Below are 18,989 nucleotides of genomic sequence, written 5' to 3'. Positions count from 1 at the left end.
GTAATTGTGCGTATCGTCAATTCGACGGCAGTTGGACGCGTTGTAACGCGTAACTAAGTAACATGCAAAATTGAAAAGAAACATGCTGGAAAAACATAAACGACTCGCCCCAACTAACTTAAATAAATATTTATTACACATCTGGTGTGCTATACGTCCAGGATAGTGAAGCCGTCGCTTGAAGACGCCTCGAGCGCTGTAAAGTTTGCAACGACGATGCAATTAAGACCGGTGGCAGTAGCGAGCAAATAAATTTCACCTCTCTTTGCTTGCCGCCATGTTGGCGGATGGAGAATCACGGAGGAAATATTCTCTTTCTGTTCTCGTGCAATACACGTGTCTAAAAGGAAGCTAATCAGCGAGTTCTTTACACCGGATAGCAAAAGGTCCGTCGATTTCTTCGGCGCTAGACCTGGGTGACCTGGGTCACCGTATGATTGGTCCCGGTGTGCCCGTTGTTCGACATCGGTTGATGCGGCACTGCCATCCACCTGCCGACTAATCGCCATCGGTTGCAGAACAACTGATTGAAGGTTGTGCGGAATTGTCGGCTCATGGCGCAGTACAGGATGAAATTGATGGCCGAGTTTATAAGTGTCAGAGTGTCTATCACGTCGCCTGTCAAGAAAAGAAACAAACTTGATTAGTAGAAAGTTCAAAATTGCCGAGAATGATTTAGCTTCGGGAACTTTCTCATCAACTCTTTGAACTTTTGAATAAATTTTTGAGAAGTTTGCTTCTGGAATTTGGTACATAAGTTTCTTGTTGATAAAGAAGGGAAAAATTCTAAAGAGATCTTTAGCGACCTGGAAATTAAGACGCTCTTTTAATGGTCTTCTGTTTATCGACTAAATTTTACTTTGATGTTTATTGTTAGCTTTATTATAAAGTCGAAAATTTTTAATATAAATTTAGAGAATTATCGGAAATATTTGAGAAAGTTATTTTTTACATCAAAGAGAAATATCTTTGTATTGAACAATCAAAAGTGGATTAGATTTAAGTCCGAATCTTCTGAGGATTTCTCTTATTTTCATCCAAATGTCTATGTGCATTAGATTTTGGAAAGACTTGGTATGGAGGCTTCACCAGGCTTTGCTAAAATCCTTTCTGCAACCTTTTTGTCATGACGACTTTGTCGAAACATTTTTTTCATATATTTCGACGTTTCTTTATTCTTTTCTTTTTATCTTCTTATTCTCATCTTCTAATTTCAAAGAGATTACGACCTCTTTTTTCTTCGAATGTACAATAATTCTGCAGACTCGTAAGCCGAAAATAGTCAGAGCTAGCATTTTGGTATGGGCGAAAGGGCTGGTCATGAATTTTTTGCGTGACGAAAGACGCTTGACATATAGGAATGTTATAAATAAAATAACGTATTTTATAACACTTCATACATGAGAAAGCATGCACTTCGATAGATACATTCCTGACACGCTTTTGAGATTGAATGAAAGTCTCCACATGCCATCTTGAATTCTTTTGTCGGAACGATGAAATATATAAATATAATATTTCGGACACATTATAGCTTTTTTTAAACAGATTATGTTAAATAATAATACTTTTATCCTAAATTGTTTAGATTTTGGAGTATTTTATTGAATTTAATAATATTTATTTTAATAAAGTGACTTTTTTGACTATTAAATTTTACGTAACATTATATGCGGTACATGGATTTTTATAATTCATGTTCACTGTAATAAAATATTTTATCGCGAATGTTACATTTAAAAAATGTCATGAATACCAAAGGGCTAAATCTTAATTTCCAAGTTCCGACGATGGTTTTAGTGGTTTGACTTAAAATGTGACATAATTTTTTTTTAAGTGTGTATTGCATGACTTGTCGCATTTAAATATTAGTATTTAAGTGACTTAATATTAAAACTGTTTATTACTTGATTGCATAAGCTCATATAATTGATTTCAATGTTATTATAATTTTATTTTATAATAAAGTTTTTTTTCTGATTATTGGTAACATTTAATCGGATTTTATCTGGACATAATACGATTTTCATGAAAGTATTTGTACGTTCTATATAATCCACTTATTTTTTTATTAGTTAATTAATGTACATTGTAAATGTGCGACCTTTTTGCGTATTGATTTGCGTGCAAGTACATTAAATTATTTTAATAAAGAGAAGGCCTTGAGCGGACTCTAGTATTTCTATTAATACCTGTACCAGGGCAATAATATCTGCACAACTATTAATTTAGAGTGAAATAGCATCTTAACTATAAAATATGTTATTAGCACTATTCAAAGAAATATTTATTTGAATCTAGCATTTTTTTCTCAATAGACTTTATAATAAATAAAGTATAACAATTATATTCTTTCTTTTCTGGTTTACGTACAGCTAATTAAATATACGATCAGAATAATTATAAGTATTGGAGCAATCGTATAGTGTAGCAATCTAAGTGCTAGGAGTGAGAACGAAGAATTCAAACCTTATTGGTTTAGTTATTCCGTCACATACATTTGAGTTACTATTTTTTTATGATTTAATAATTTATTACAAATGGTTAACATTACTATATTTTCTTAAAGTTTATGTGTAACTTATTAATATTTTTATTATAACTTATAATACATAGTCGAGGTGCTATTTATTGATAAATTTATACGAGTAGTTGCTGATTTTTTTCTCTAAGAATTTATTTGTTGAAAAAAGTTATTATATTTGCAAAATTATATTGTGTTGCATTATCATGATAATTACGATAATTTAAATATGATTTATTCGATTAATTTGAAATTTTTAAACAATATTTTTAAGCAAAATAATACGATAACCAGTTCAATATATCAAGCCAAAACAAATTTTCCTAATACATTATAATTTATTAAATAAACATTATATAATTATAAACGCGACTAATAACACTGTGTTAAAAAATGTTCAATTTCGAAACGTTTCGAAGTATAATTAGTCCTCTTCAGTCATAATAAATTACCAATATGTATGAACTTAAACATAAATGAAATAATGGACACGAAAATAAAATTAAACAGTTAAAAAAGATGATCATAAAACAGCGCGTTTCGTATCAAAATGTGTCATAATAAATAAAAACATGAACCAATAAATAATACAATTAAATGAATAATAAAATGAAAAATATTGAAGTTTTTTTCAATATTTGACATCAGATTATGGAGTCCTTTTTTATTTCTAATTTTTTAAATTTATAAGAAAGAAAGAAATTTTTGAATTACAATTTTCAAATTTAAATATATAAAGTTTTGCGAGAAATAAAATTGTAAAAATTTTCCTCCGTAATGCGAAATTGATGAATGTAAAGAAAAAAATGGCTTACTTTTAAATTTCAAATGCTTTATCGAAGCTAAATCAATTTTTAGCTACTATGTACGCGCATTTATTTAGGGGTCTATTTTTCATATTTTACATCTTAGTTTTTTTTTAACAAAAATACATATTTTAAAGCAGAAATACACATTATCTATTTCTGTACATAAAAGTTTGAGATATTAAAAGTATCTTATTTTTTGATTTGCTAGGGTTTTATAATCCCTTAAAAAATTTTTTTCTTTAATCACATCATGTGTCACTATGTTTTACGTTAATAAAAAACCCAGTCTTGTTTGTTGTCGTCAAATCAATGGCACTGATGCATATCAATAGTATTATGCGATATAATTTTTGCAATGACGCTGAAGTCGTTTGCTATTTTATGTAATATCGTTTACACGGTACACAATGGGTGTTGTATATATATGTATATATCAACGTTGCTTGACAAATTGATTATTTGTTTGGTAAGCAAAAAAATCTATCCCCATCGCAACTTTCGCCCTGATGCGCGGGAAGAATGCGAATAGCGATGCTTTCTGATCTCTTCGACGTGCTATTGACAATGATGTTTGCGTAAATGATGTTTGTCCTTCCGTCGCAGCTACCCCGCGTGTATTTCAACGCACGACCGCAAGCTGCAAACAATTCCAGTGAATTGTGTGCCGTTTTCTCGGATCCCCGTTTTACGCGACGTTTAACGTACGCGCCGTTTTACGGTTGTCAGGGAAATAATAGGGAACTTTTGCAATACCACACCTTTGAATAGCGTAGATACCAAACTACCGTGTTTGATATGATATTACAATCTTGGAATTTTTACATGATTTCCGCTTGAATTCACATCTTTTGCTCAACATATTTTAACATGTATATAACATATATATATATATATATATATATATATATATATTATATAGGATTACAGATATATAAATATCTTGTAACAATAAGATATAATAAAGTAAATCTTATACATTTACATACTTTTAGTATATACATATACATACATACGTATACACATATTCTTCCTATTAAATTTACAAAAATTAATAAATGATTAATAAAGAAAAGATCTCTATTTCATTATTCTGTAATAATAGATTCTTTATTCAAATTGGATTTGTATTTATAATAAGAAAAATAATACAAAAATATATAAAACAATATTCCTAAAATTACAAAAAGTATGATTTATAACAATTTACTCTTCTCTCACTTCTTTCGTGCACACGTTTAATTTTATGATTACGATACTACAATCTAACTGTATTTGCTATTCCACATTATACACACAATTCGACGCAACATCAGTGTTTACTTTACAAAAAGCCCTTGTTATTGCAGTATAACGAGAACCACATGGGAATACGAATAATAGAAGCAAGTTTAATGCGAGTGCACATCAAATAAGACCTCACTTGCAATACTTGTATTTTTTGTCATTGTCCTGACCGTTCCATTTTGGTACCGCGTGATAAGTGCGCTGCATCTCGGTATCGCATGTTAAGTAAATACTCTGGAGGATTCTCGTAGCAAGAATCGGCAACATCGCCGTTGTTTTTGAAAGTGTGAAAATAGAAGAAAATAGGACGGGAAATTTCTCTCTCTCTCTCTCTCTCTCTTTCGTACTAGCCGATACAGACATGTCTTTATTTGCGAGATCTCTCAAGGAAGACTTTTAAATCGAAACAGCTAAGTATTTGAAATCTCTTATCGTTTTTCGATAGATGATAGATATTCAAACAATAAACATAGTGTGGTCTTTAAATATAATGGAAGCAAGACACAAATTTGTAATTTTTTGTTTGGCAGTTATTTTTTTTATTTGTCTTGCAATAAGAGAAAAGAAAGCAGAAATGTGAGATGTCCATCACATTTGCTATCTGTAAAAGCAAACATTTACTTTTATGGATTACGTCCATTGCGTTTTAGCAAAAAATTTTGTATGCATTTCAACAATATAACTACAAATTATGTAGATATACACGTCTAAAAATGATAAAAAATTATAACCAAATATTGTAAGATGTATAATCGCATAAAAATGAATTACATTAGAGATAATTTAATTATATGTATAACTTCTGTTTTTATTTTATAATTTTTACTTAATTTGTAAATGATGTTTTGTTAAAATTGTTTGCCTTTTATTATTTCTTTTAGAATTTTCCAATTGAAATTCACCAGAAGGGTATAATGTAATAAAATGTCAACTAATATTGAACTGTTAAACAGAAACAGAATCACGTTTTATATAATCAGTTTGTTCCGTAATATCTTAACGAAATTATATAACATTTTCCAAAACATAATGCTGCATGGCTTTTGTCAAGTTTATCGTATCATTCAATTTATCAATTCAAGTGCATTAGAGCAAAATTTTTAATAATTGAAATAAAACCAAGTATAATCCTATATTTTATGTAATTAGATAGCTCCTGAACTCTTAGATAGCTCATGAACAATTAAATAGCTCATGAACTTTTAATGGGATTGCGTGCCACTTCTTGGGAAACTATCACGGCGTTCCGTAGCACGCTCCTCGTCTTCATCAAGTTGTGACGTTCTTACAATTTCATACGATTGTCCTTGTTCCTACAGAGAGAAAGACAACGAGTACGAGCCTTCTTCCCCTTCAATGAGATTCGTGAGATGCTCGACAAGCGCGTTTCAAGTGATCCTCAATCAGCGCGGTAGAATCGCAAAAACAAAGACCACGAACAAAATCTTTAGTAATGGTTCTGTACGCGATCTTTATCGCGTTAAATCTATCAAGGTATTCTTCTTGTGATCAAAAATACCCTCCTCTGATTCCCATCAACCGAACTGGAAAGATAAATTGCTCATTCTCTTTTCCCTCGTTCTCTCGTTTTCGCCAACGCGTCTAACTGCTGTCGTTTCAAGATCCAATTCCGATGTCTCGATAACGGTGCGAATGCGAAATGTCAAGCGTAAAATCCGGCGCGTTTACCTCATTATAGCTGGGTTTGCAAAACCGTTTGTTAAACGTTGCCGTCCTATGCACTTGCACATTTTGCTTTGAATTTTGCGCTTTTTCACGTATAATCTTCAATGCAATGTTCAAAAAATGTGTGAATAGTGCAAATTTCAATAGCGGAACTTTTTAAAACCATTTCCTATTAGTTCGGTGTGAATGTCGATGCATTTATACGATTTTGAAAAGTTAATTTGTTTTTTTTAGATTCTCTTTCTTCTTAGAAGTTGTAATTTAGTTTAATAATAACTATCTTTTACATATAATAAGAAATATATTTATTACATATTCGAATAATTAAAAAGATTTAGAGAAAATAAATATGAAAAGACATAAAAAATATTTAAACTGTATTTGTTTATTGAAGCATTATGCAAATGTACATAATTAAATATTTGAGAAAAAATTGTAATGGACGCATATACAACATATTTTGGAAGTTTTTATTATTAAATTTTTTAAAAATGTGGATTGGTATTTGGTATATATACATTATATGCACACACACACGCGTGCGCGTGCACGCACACGCAATACATAAATCATATCAATCCACATTTTTAAAAAATTTAATAATAAAAACTTCCAAAATATGTTTTTTCTTCTCTCTCTCCCTCTTTCTCTCTCTCTCTGTCTCTCTATAGACTATATAACATACTAGAAAATAAAATAGGCGACAACTTCTTAGGAGTTTAACAGATCCTTTTCTTTTAAAGCGAAAAAAATTTAAGAATAAAAGAATGTGAATTATTTGTTATGTTAATAGTTTTTTTATTTTATAGTACTATATACGATATTACAATTCTTAAATATTAATTAACAAGATATTTTTAAAGTTTTTTGAAAATGAGCATAATTAAAAAAGTTAAAATATGACTTTTATGTTTTTATTAAATCATAAATTTCGAGAATAATATTTTATATGTTCAACAATATCAAAATGTTTTATTGAAGTTTGATGATGTGAGTACGAGGTTGATAGGAAATAGTTTAGATAATAGTTGGCATAAAATGTAATTTGTATATGAGAGTACAAAGCAGAGACGAATTTATATCAATTTGTGCATGTGAGTGTGTGGGCTTCCAGAATTATGTCGTCATTCCTTTCGTCTGCTGTGACCATAATTTGTAACTTTTTCCTTTTTCGAAGAAAATGTCAACATTTTGAAAATAATTAGATTCGAATTGAAGTCATGTTGCAAGCGATTGAATTATAGATTCTAAAAAATATAAAAAGGGAAGTCACTAACATCTGTAGATCTTCTACAGCGATAGAAAACTTTACTTTTCGAAAATTAAAATTACATTATAAAATAACATTAAAATTTTATTAATACTAATAAATTAATTAATTAAGAATGAGTAATTAATTTGTAATTACTTGAAAAAAACCAAATCCCATTGTCAAAACGTCGTAATCATTTAACTTAATAAATAAATTTAGCCAGTCAGTCGACTACATAGTTTTTTTTTCTTTGGATTTAATTACTGGTGACAATAAGTGATCTGTGCTGGTTTTTTATTAATACTTTAATATATACTAATAAAGATATGATATGGTTTGATATAATTAATACAGTAAAAATGCATGTATCTTTAATTTATATATCAGTAAGTTTTTCTATATAAAATCAACCGAAAACAAATTTTTTAAAATTAAAAATAAAATTTTTATTATTTTTTTACAAATTGCATAGTTTAAATAATACTAAGTATATTATTGATAGTATTACATTATTTTCCATCTTTATAAAATTATTTTATTTATATATATTTTTTTAAATTTTTAAAATGAAGTTTTGAACATAAAATTAGAATGCTTAATCGGTACATTTATTGATAACAGATTATAATAATAATAAAAATATAAATAATAAAAATTATATAAGATGAAATGAAAGATAGATATAAGAAAGATTACAATATTTATCTGTTAAATTAGTAATCTAATTAAATTTTTATGTATTATCGCGCGCGCGCCACACGTTGTATATGCATCAAATATTTTGTATAAATTAACAAAAACCGTTTTATATTGAAGTGAAAAGTTTCAAAGAATTCTCATATACATTAACTGTATTTTGTACAGATGACTCATAAAAAGAAAAGAAAAAAAAATTTGACATTATATTGCTTATGTTGGTTTTACAATTTATATTATCAGACACTTATTTTTGCTTACTTTATGAAAAATTTAATTACTGTAAAATTTTTAACAGTATTATAAAAATTACTATGTTTTGTAATAGAAAATATTTTTTAATTTATGTATTAGTTTTTAAAGTTTTATTTTTAGTTTTGTTTATGAAATAACAATCCAAAAGTGGAATAGTATGTCGTCACTTTTATATATATATTTTTTTTAATTAAAAAATTTTAGTGTAATATAAAAGTAAAAGCATAACAAATAAAAGATTAAAATTAAAGTTTTTACAAGTATTTTTAAGATATAGATACATTTTAAAAAGTAATATCTATTTTATCGCTTTTATTGCTTTAATTTATTTGTACGTGATTAATAATTTAGAAAAATATTTTTTATATCTTTGCTTTTAAGCATAAATGATATTACAAAGACTGCGTTTTTATGATTTTAGTTCACGAGCGATTCAGATATTTGTTGAAAATCAATATGCTTTCAGCGACACAGATCTTGAGCATTAATTTTTGATATGGTAACATCAAACTTTCATTAGGTACTTTTTTAAAAAGTATTTGCTTTTAATTTTGAGTAATAATATTAGTTTTTAATTTTGTGTTTTAAAATTTGTTTTATCCGTATACATGCGTAATTTTTGTAATAGAAAGTTATTAACATAATTTTGGAGTAAAATTTATATATGAAAGCTAAGTTAAATATCAAGCTAAAATGGGCGTTTTGTATATTGCTATATGTATTCATACATAATTATATTATAAATCTCACGCACATTTTATTTTCCTTATTTTTGCATCATTAATGGTAATGTTATAAAATTTACATTTGTACCATTTTCCATTATAAAATGTTTTTATGATATAGCTCAACTTTTGCTGCAGAAACGCGTATGTAAAACTAGTAGGCTCCATTTAGCGCAACATTCCGTGTATCGTGATCCGATTACGTTTATTTAATTTAGAAGTAAAATATACAAAATAAATGCCGTATGGAAATTGTTTGAAATTATCGGAATAAAAATACATCAGTATATCAATTATAATATATGACGGTTATATCAAAAATTGATGCACTACGGTTGATGTCAACTGTTTGGGTACTTTCTTGGAAAACAATCTAATTTCACATTTTTTTATATAAAAAATATATCTTTATGTAATTACATTATGACGTGATTTAGTATTTTGATGCAAAATCGTTGATGACAAAGTTAAAACCTTTTACTTTCTATTATATTATCACTTGTTGAAACAACGGTAACATCGATCTTTTATTTATTGGTCATCTACAAAGTCTCGAAGTCTTGTACAGAATTTAGCAAGACAATGTACTAATTATATAACGTACCACTTTGATTAATCTTATGATGCTGCTTAGCGTCTACAAAACTACAAGAACGAATTCGTAGACTCGAGCTCTTCTTAAGCGAAGTTCTGTTAATTAACTTCTGCTGCGAACAGTTTCATTAATTGAAACTGTGCATTGCACAACAGTGAATTTGTTTCAAGATTGTTTCGCGAGATTAATGAGCGGACGATTCATATTCGCATCATCACATTAAATACAATCTTGTAAAACTGATGAATTAGAATTTGCTTAAGTTTATAATCGTAAAACATAACGTTTTCTTTTTAAATTTAATTATTTATATATTTGAATTAAAAATATTGAATTAAAAAATTATGGATTACATTAATAATAATAAAGTCATGTGATATATATAAAAGAATATATTTATTTAATTTTAAGAAAAAAGTATTTAGAAGTAAATGTTACTTGTGAGATTCTCTTGAATATTTATTAATTGTAAAAAAAATTGACTGTGATAACGTAATGGACATTGTTAAAATCTTATTTTTTAAAATTAAATGGCTTACTAGAAATAAAATTTTATTTTGTCAAATTCAAGTATGAGTGAATTAAACTTATATTCTATAAATAAATTTTTAACAGTATATTTATAATAATTTTATATATCAAATTATTTTATATTATTTTAATTTTATTAATTACGAATAAAAATACAGCATATTTTTTATTGCTTATTTATATAGCATATTTATATAGCATATTTATTATTAATTTTTGTATATCAGTGCAAAAGATTAGTAAATTTTTAACAAATATAACTTTTTTAATCCCGAGAAGCAGTCGATATGTTTTATATACATATACATAATATAATATTTATTACATACAACTTTTTCTGTTAAAATTCGTGAGTTTGCATCCATTAAATTGCGCACGTTGTCATCGTCACTATTAGAAGATTGTTTAGAACATGGTTTGTCTTTGAGGATCAAATTATCTCGTTTAAATTTAGCGAACTATCTTTCGTAGGTTAGAATTGGTACATTTTCTCCGAATACATCACAAATGTTTTTTTGCGATATTTCGAATATTTTTTTTCGAAATTTATACATTATTATTATATGGACCATGAAGGCTTACTTTGTGCACTTTTATTTAAAAACTCTATAATTTACTTGAATTTAGTCAATTTCTTTTCTAAACAACAACTGACAGTGTTGCCTTTTTAATAATAAATAATATATTGGCATGTCTGTCAATGGTACAGAAAAAGTTGATTACAACTATTGAAAATCCATTAAAATTTTTGCACTCATTCATTATTTTAAATGATTTTATTTCTTTGTTGTCTAATAAAATACAAGAGATCAAATAACAAGATATCAGAAGATAGAAAAAGAGAGTGAATATACAAAACAAATGAAATTGTTTCATCGTAAGCCAATTATATCGATGATTCTAAATGTACGTGATGTATATATAGAAGTGTATATTTTCGTAGCATGTGATTGCATCATGGAGCCAACCGCCAGCATGACTAGCTCGTAATTTTGTCAGTCTTTATTATTGACGAATATAGGAGAAGGAACAATGTTATTATTCATGAGCTATACTCTCTCTTTTGTGTCCATCCTTCATGCTACGTCGTACTCGTTATTCCCAGCAGCATGCTGAGATAATGCGCGACGTGATGTCGCGTTTATGTCACTCGGAGTTATTGCGGAATCAGTAACTTCCTCGTTAGCGTCTAACTTTTCTGCTGATGGTATCACGCCGCGTCAAATTATGTACTTTTCGTATGCTCATTACCGAGATCACAGATCCATTAAAAAAGGATATCATCTATTTACTTCTGCTACATTTAGCAGATTCTACTACCTTATTAAAATGATATTGCATTTATTTTCATATATTCATGAAATCTTTCTATAAGGTGCCATCTTTAGTTTTTGTTGATCCAAGGAGAAAGGATGGATCTAACATTATAAAAAGTATGAAATTTTTAAATTAAAATTTTACCCTTTCTCTTTAGATTACAGAATCAAATTATAAGTTCTATTCAGAAATTTTTCTCTGTGTTTTTTTTTTTGTGAAACTTTGTTAGATGATATCAGATATCCCAGATGGTCTGGAAAAATTTGAATTACAAGTTAGAAAGCTTCATATCTATTTTTTTCGCTTTTTAATTTTTTATTATTAATTATCCACGTTGATCAAGGTTTTATAATTTTATTACAAGTTGCACAAGAAGAACGATATATTATCCGTCAACATTTAACATAACAGGATCTCGTCGGAAAAGCCGTTTCCATTTGTTGTTGCAAGCCGTTTGCATTTGTTGTTTTTAAATTACGCGCTTTGTTGACGCAGAATATAGTCAGGGGAGTTAAAGAACTTACATTGTATCTGTCATTGGTGGCGAAACGCGAACTACCCATTAATGTCGTGCTAATAGAAATGGAAGTATCATTCAATACGAACTGCCGTAATGTGCTTCGCACGCCTGATAACACATAGTCTGCCATTATGAGTACGAGAAAGTTAACAGTAGCAAATGCCGTAGCAACGGAAATTATGTTACGAGTTTCTATCGCGTACGTCACGATGTCACAAGTAAAATTTATTAGGTGACTTTATTAGGACAATGTATATTATGTATTAACGTCAAAAGTTGTCTCGGAATTTTTATTTGTGTTTTCTACATAGGATTGATATGTGTATTGGACAGGTGTGTGCATTAGATTCTTATTTTCATCGTATTAACGTCATATTAACGCCATCATACATGAGAGCAGTTTTCTTGATAAATATAAAAAATAACTTATTTGTGACCACGTTTCCCTTTTGGCTTCTCAAACTAAAATAATTCTTTTAAATAATTCCTTTTAAATAATTCCTTAAAATAATTCCATACACGAGTCTTGTTTAAAATTTTCAAGCTAATACATAAAAAAATATATACTATATATGTACAGCGCAAATTTTCCTTCTTTGTCAAATGTGCTGAATATCAATATACGCGCACGTACAGTGACTTCTATAAGAAAATTCATAAAAAATTACTATTGGCATGGTAGAAAGTTGAGCGGTACGTGATGTGAAATTTTCATATCAACTTCTCTTCCTATATTCAACATTGGTATATACGTACTGAAATTCAAAACGTAGGAATCTGATGCTATGTGTATTATGGTGAAAGAAAATTCCATTTACTAATGAACTGGCAAAATATATGAAATATATTTTTGCTCATTAGATATTGAATTTAACACATTCGTGCAGATCACCTGAAATCAATTTCAATAAACTTACTTGCGCCGCTTTCGGGTACAAAAGTTTAATTTAATTGTTTTACGCGGAAATGATACATATAATCTTTGACCTTTTACGCAAAGATAATAGAAGAAAAACAGACTAGGGTCAATTTAATTATTTTTTACTTTTTCTTAAAAATAAAATAAAAATTTTAATGATTTAAAAAAAATATGTATTTAACGAATAACTAGTCGGAAATTAGTAATTGCGAAGACATAAAAGTAAACAGTAAGAAATGTATTATAGAAGAAAAGATTTGAAATTATTTTATTGACATCTTATTAATGTCTTTGTAACCTTATCCGTGTAATATTTGTATAACCTTCGGCATGTAAAGAGAAGAGTATTTTGCATGAAACCCTGCGGTTAAATCGAGGGGTGAATAGCAGGGTTGATGCATGTATCGACGTATCATGCACATACATGATGCTTGTTAGCCTCTGCTTTCGCTACACATGAAGAAGCTACATTTGTACACGCTTACAACAATGGTGGAAGTACATGTGTTAATTAGAATACGCCATTCTAATATAGAAGATAAATGTGAGATTATTATAGTGAGAAAAAAGTTAGTAATTTAACTTGAATTTTTCAAACCGAAATGTAAGAAGAATTTGTTTTGACAGATTATAACAAATTTTTAACATACACATGTTAATAATTCTTTCTGCGCTCCGAATAACGCATCTGATTCCTTAGCCCGTTGTAATATTATTTTATTGTGTTGAACAATTAGGTGTTTTCAAATAACTTGTATTAATTACTTAATGCATTTTTAAACTTGATTAAATTTTTTCATCAAGTATTTATACATTTAATTTAAATACATAAAATATTTGAACTTTAATTTAAATATATAAATATTTAATTGAAAGATAAACAATTAAAGTCAAGAAATTTTATCAAGTTAAAAAATTTAGTTGAATTAATAACTTTTTTCTCAGTATAGTTGCAAATCAAAAACAGGAGATATAAATTCAACTGGAAATGTATGAAATCGCCTGTCATTCGCAGGATTCACAATCGTGAGATATGTTGAAACTCTTTTTAAAATTTAAATATTTGGAAATCCGAGTTTTATACTTTTGCAATTTTTTGATCTCAAATATGTGTCTTAAAATTATTCAATTCTTGAATAGTTAAAATCTTGTTCTAAGATTTTAACTTATACATTTCAATCATTCTGAACTGTATAGTGTTCTAATTGTAGTTTTCTTTATATTATAAAATATACATATATTAAAATAATTATTTGGGTGGTTTTTAATTTTAAATAACATTACTTTTTGTGTAAACAATTATAAATGTAAAAACAATAATAAATTAAAAATAGTCAAATATAAAATATTTCTTTGATAAAATTAACCAAGATTTATACTTGTATCTGTAGAATCCAAATGAAATTTGCATTCTACCGTAAATCCCCCAATTTATTTTTTGCTAACACGGGAGAAAAAGGGAAAAGTTTGTGGTCTTCAAGATATTCATGAATCGCGCGGGGTTTTAAATCATAAGAAAATATCATATATATGTATATGTAATTATTTTAGTATTTGAATTATCTTATAAGATTATTTATTCTCTTGATAAGTGGATTGTGAAATCAAAAGAGAATAATAGTAATAATTTTTGCTAAATTGAAAAAATGATTTCTTAAGTATTGCAGTTTTTCTGAGATATGATGAATAAAGTGTCTTTTTTTCATTTTTTATAAATACCTGATGGATTGATTTGATGTACTACGATAACATATCAGTGAAGAATCCGAGTTTTAAGAGATTCAGACGTACGGAATTTCATATAACATAAAATATTTTCGAAGTTCGACATCTAACAGCAAATGTTTGGTCCTTTTTTCCCAATCCAATATTCCGAAGGGGCAAGAAGACCTTATTATATCACACTTGGATTATATAGCGGGGAAGATTTGTCGCATTCTGCAACATTCTTTCTATTTTTGTTGATATAATTTTACGACATGATTATGTACATGAAAAGAGATATTGATTTGTTTAATATTTTGTTGTGATTTTGTGCGATACTGTAAAGTAAACAAAATCATTACATTTCTTTTATCTTTTGATATCTAATAAATTTAATAAATCACGTCATACGTTTGCGTAATCTGTGATAATTTCAAAACATATTATTATAAATCAATTTTATATGAAAATGATATGATATATGATATGATGTAACTTTATATGAAAATAGATAATATGATGTATGATGAAATATCGCGTTATTATAAAATGCTGTAAAAATACAGTTGTGTTAATAAGTTATAATTGACATAATATATTAATATACTGCTTTTAAAAGTATTTGCTATGCTTTCAACCACTCACATCTCGTAACAATTTCAGAGCGACATATAATATATGATGATGTAAAATGTAGATTAAACGCGACGACGATGAAAATGCCGGTGACGTAAAGTAAACATATTTAATGTTCGTGAAATGCATAATTTGATCTACGTAACACTGTTTCCGCCTCAATTTCATATTTCACGCATGAGACATCGTAATATTGAGCACATCAATTATGAAGCCGTATGATCTTTCGTCAGAGTGACCGTTATATATAATTCAGACGGTGCTCTTTTCTTTTTATAGAAAATCTTTTTTCTGGGAAATGTTTTCTGAGAAATTCTTATTGGAATTAATCAATAATTCCAATAAAATAAAACAAAATTGAATTTTGCGTTAAACTCGCAGTGAACGTGAAATCTTATTAAAAATTTTTTTGGATCCGTTATATTATTTTAGTGATTTTTTTAGACATTATTTTGAAGTGTCATACAATTTTTAAGTGTTATGTCACTAAATAGAAGAACATTAATGATTTATATCTCTGCACATAAAACGCATCTGCCATTGTAGTTATCCTTTTCGATACGTAGATCGTACTTATTAAAACTCCTTTGCACAAACTATCGGACTGTCATATTTCACGCTACGACGCCCTCTTACTCTCGAAGAACTTTTACGGTAGAAGTTTTATATGCTTTACCGTAAATGTCGAGTGTGGTGGAATGTTTTTCTATTTACGATGTTCCGGCAAACGAGACGTCTCATAGACAAATTCATGAAATTCACAGCAAATACTCGAGATTCGTGCGAGTCTTCGTGACTTAAATTCAAATTGTCTTTTTGTTCTTGAATCGCACGAACTCAATTTTATCAGCAAGTTTCTGTCATCATAACTTTTCCGCCGGCTGATTAATATCAATTTTTATCAAATTTACAACAAATTTTTTATGATGTATTTATCTCTTATATTAAGGATATAATGTGGTGAATAATCGCGGTTGTAATATCCTGCGCGTGAATTACGTTAGCAGTTATTAAAGCTTTTACGTGTAAATGATAGTGTAAAACAATATAAGAGACTTATATAATGTATATAATGTGTTCAATGTATCAATGATTGATAGCATAGATATTGTTTATTATTTAGTTTTATTAAAATCATCTTACTTTTTTATTGTTAAACTATCAAAAATTTTCTTGATGTAAACTTGAAAAGAGGTATATAAAATCATTATCAGAAACATTAACACGAAGCTTCAACTCTAACCAAATAAGGTTTAATTAGTTGCGTTTTTACATGTCAGTTTATAGTTTCTTATTATTAGATATGAAAAATTTTATTAAAATTGAGAGAATAATGAAAATAAAGCAATATCTAAAACATATATGATATACAAAATGAATACTAGCATAAAACTATTGTTATTATACAGAATTTAATTCTCCCACATTTGTCATTGTCACAATACTAGTGATCAAATATTTATCTGTTAAATTACACTAGAATTTATTAATTAAATCTCTGCTCCCGCGATATGTGCGAATACAAATATTACATATCCTTATTATAACGGATTATTTGCTGTTTTTGTTATTTTTCAGTATTTAAAAGGAATTAAATTGTAAAAATGTAAAATTGATTATGTAAACGAAGAAACTTTTTAAAGCTTGTACAGATTTAGTTGAATATAAGCACTCGATTGTACATAATAAATCAGATTAGAAATGAAAGAAAAATTTAAAAAGGTGTTAGATTATACATCTTGAATCTTTTCTAAAACAACAACAATTAAATTTTATTTGTTGATATATTTCAAACTTACCCAACATTGCGTAGCACGTGTTTAAGAAACTCTGGCCCAAAATAACGCCGAGCAGTCCTAAAATGCCCTGCGGCAACTCCGTGACGAGGAATAATAGAAGCACCGCCAACAACATCATCGTAGTTCTGTCAGTCTGTTTTTCTTTATCGTTGCCTTTTCTTCTTTTCTTCTGTCTTTCGCAGGCATGGTCTTTACCATTTCCCATCTTGATTACAGTGTTTTTCGTAGTGAGTTTTTTCCGCCTCCGTTTTGCCTCTAACAACACCCTGACCAGCTTGATACTTAATCCCGTTAACGCTATACACGGTATCAGCTTGATCACCACACTATAGATCCAGATGTTGATATCCTTAAGAACATCGCCCATTGGAGACTCGACGAGTTTTACGAAGTACAGCGTGCTGTTAGTTACGCCTTCGTAAGACGTGCTGTTGCCCATCTGCTGGAGTTTTGTTAGATTCACTTTGTTCCCCAATTTGTCTAGCGATTCATCTTGCGGCCTTACTTCAGTGTTGATATAAAGTGGTATGCAAAGTATCGGGCAGGACAGATAGGCGAAGGCAATCATCAGGAAAGTGCGCTTGTTGCTGCACCACTCGCGATTCCTCTGTGGATGCGCCACCGCGATGTATCTCCAGACCGCCAGAGTCACCGTCAGGCAGATCGAGATCGTATGACATACTTGAGTGAAGTTCGAGTGGAACAGTACAAACATGCTCCAACCGTAAGTGAAAGTATCTCTGCGGGACCGCTTATAAAGATACATATGAATCGCATAAGGAATGTACTCGATCATCACGAGGAGGTCGGCTACGGCGAGACCGGTGAGAATCATGTTAGTGGGCGATTGCATCTCGCGACGCGTTAGCACGGCGATATTCAGCACATTGGCGATTGAGCCGAATATGCATATCAATAGACTAGCCCAGCCATGCATTTGAGTTCTATACCAAGAGTAGAAGGATTCCAAGCGCGCGCCGCATTGGTATTTCGTGGATTCTAGCGTGGAGTTCAGGTTGACGTTCATCTCTGTGGAAGTAAAGTGGTCCTGCTGACGGGCAAAATTCACTACCACTATGCGATACGAAAGATCAATTCTTTTTGTTTCGCGCGCTCTTGAGTTTCAATTCCTTTCGGTTCAATCATTACCAACAATGGTTTTCTTGTTGTTTTTTTTTTTTTTAAGAAGAACGTTACGTAAATGGGATACCGTGAATCTCTCTCTTTCTCTTTCTACCTTTCTTTCTCTCTCGTAGTTAATCGAAATTGAAGTTTCCGATAAAAAATATCGATTTACTGTAATCACTATCGCGTTGAAATTACATTGATATCTGACAATTATTTTGCGACGCTGATAACAACTTACATTTATTTTAATACTGTTAACGATCGATTTAAGATTACAGTTACGATTAAGTTATTTAAAAGTTCCCTGTCAGAATTAACGAACATACGACGATTATCACATTCAGTTTTATATAATAAAAAGATTGTTCCTTATTTAGCTAATTATTCTTGATTTCTATATTAGAGAAAAGTTTATTAATCAGTATCGGCATATATTTTATAACAAATGGGAAAACGTTTTTGTCATTTTCGGTATCACTTCGGGGAGATCGGGATAATCGAATCACTCCGCCGCCTACTTATACATCACATCTTCGATTCACTTTACAATTTCAGTTGACTAAGTTCGATTGGAAGGCAAAAGTCGCTGTTCACTGGATCGCCGCGATA

The 18,989-nt window shown here is 29.1% G+C and overlaps 2 protein-coding genes across 3 annotated transcripts in view; one reads left to right on the top strand and one right to left on the bottom strand.

Moving 5' to 3' along the window:
- LOC118644945 overlaps window positions 1-18,989 on the top strand; it is a 356,119-nt gene that overhangs the window by 14,532 nt on the left and 322,598 nt on the right. The window lies entirely within an intron of this gene.
- On the bottom strand, window positions 319-18,307 carry LOC105827760 (sex peptide receptor-like). Its single transcript, XM_036284911.1, has 2 exons — window positions 17,253-18,307; window positions 319-618 (listed from the first exon to the last, which is right to left on the bottom strand). The coding sequence occupies exons 1-2, from the start codon at window positions 18,277-18,279 to the stop codon at window positions 407-409; spliced, it is 1,239 nt and encodes a 412-aa protein (XP_036140804.1). The 5' UTR covers window positions 18,280-18,307; the 3' UTR covers window positions 319-406.

The sequence above is a fragment of the Monomorium pharaonis genome, chromosome 3 (genome assembly GCF_013373865.1).
Source record: "Monomorium pharaonis isolate MP-MQ-018 chromosome 3, ASM1337386v2, whole genome shotgun sequence".
Classification (NCBI taxonomy): Eukaryota; Metazoa; Arthropoda; class Insecta; order Hymenoptera; family Formicidae; genus Monomorium; species Monomorium pharaonis.
This window is presented reverse-complemented; position numbering and strand designations above follow the sequence as displayed.

Coding starts and splice junctions, on each gene's coding strand:
- LOC105827760 (XM_036284911.1), bottom strand. CDS start 18,279: ATGAACGTCAACCTGAACTCCACGCTAGAATCCACGAAATACCAATGC. Junction 619..17,252: donor CACGTGCTACGCAATGTTGG/GTAAGTTTGAAA, acceptor TTTTCTTGACAG/GCGACGTGATAGACACTCTG.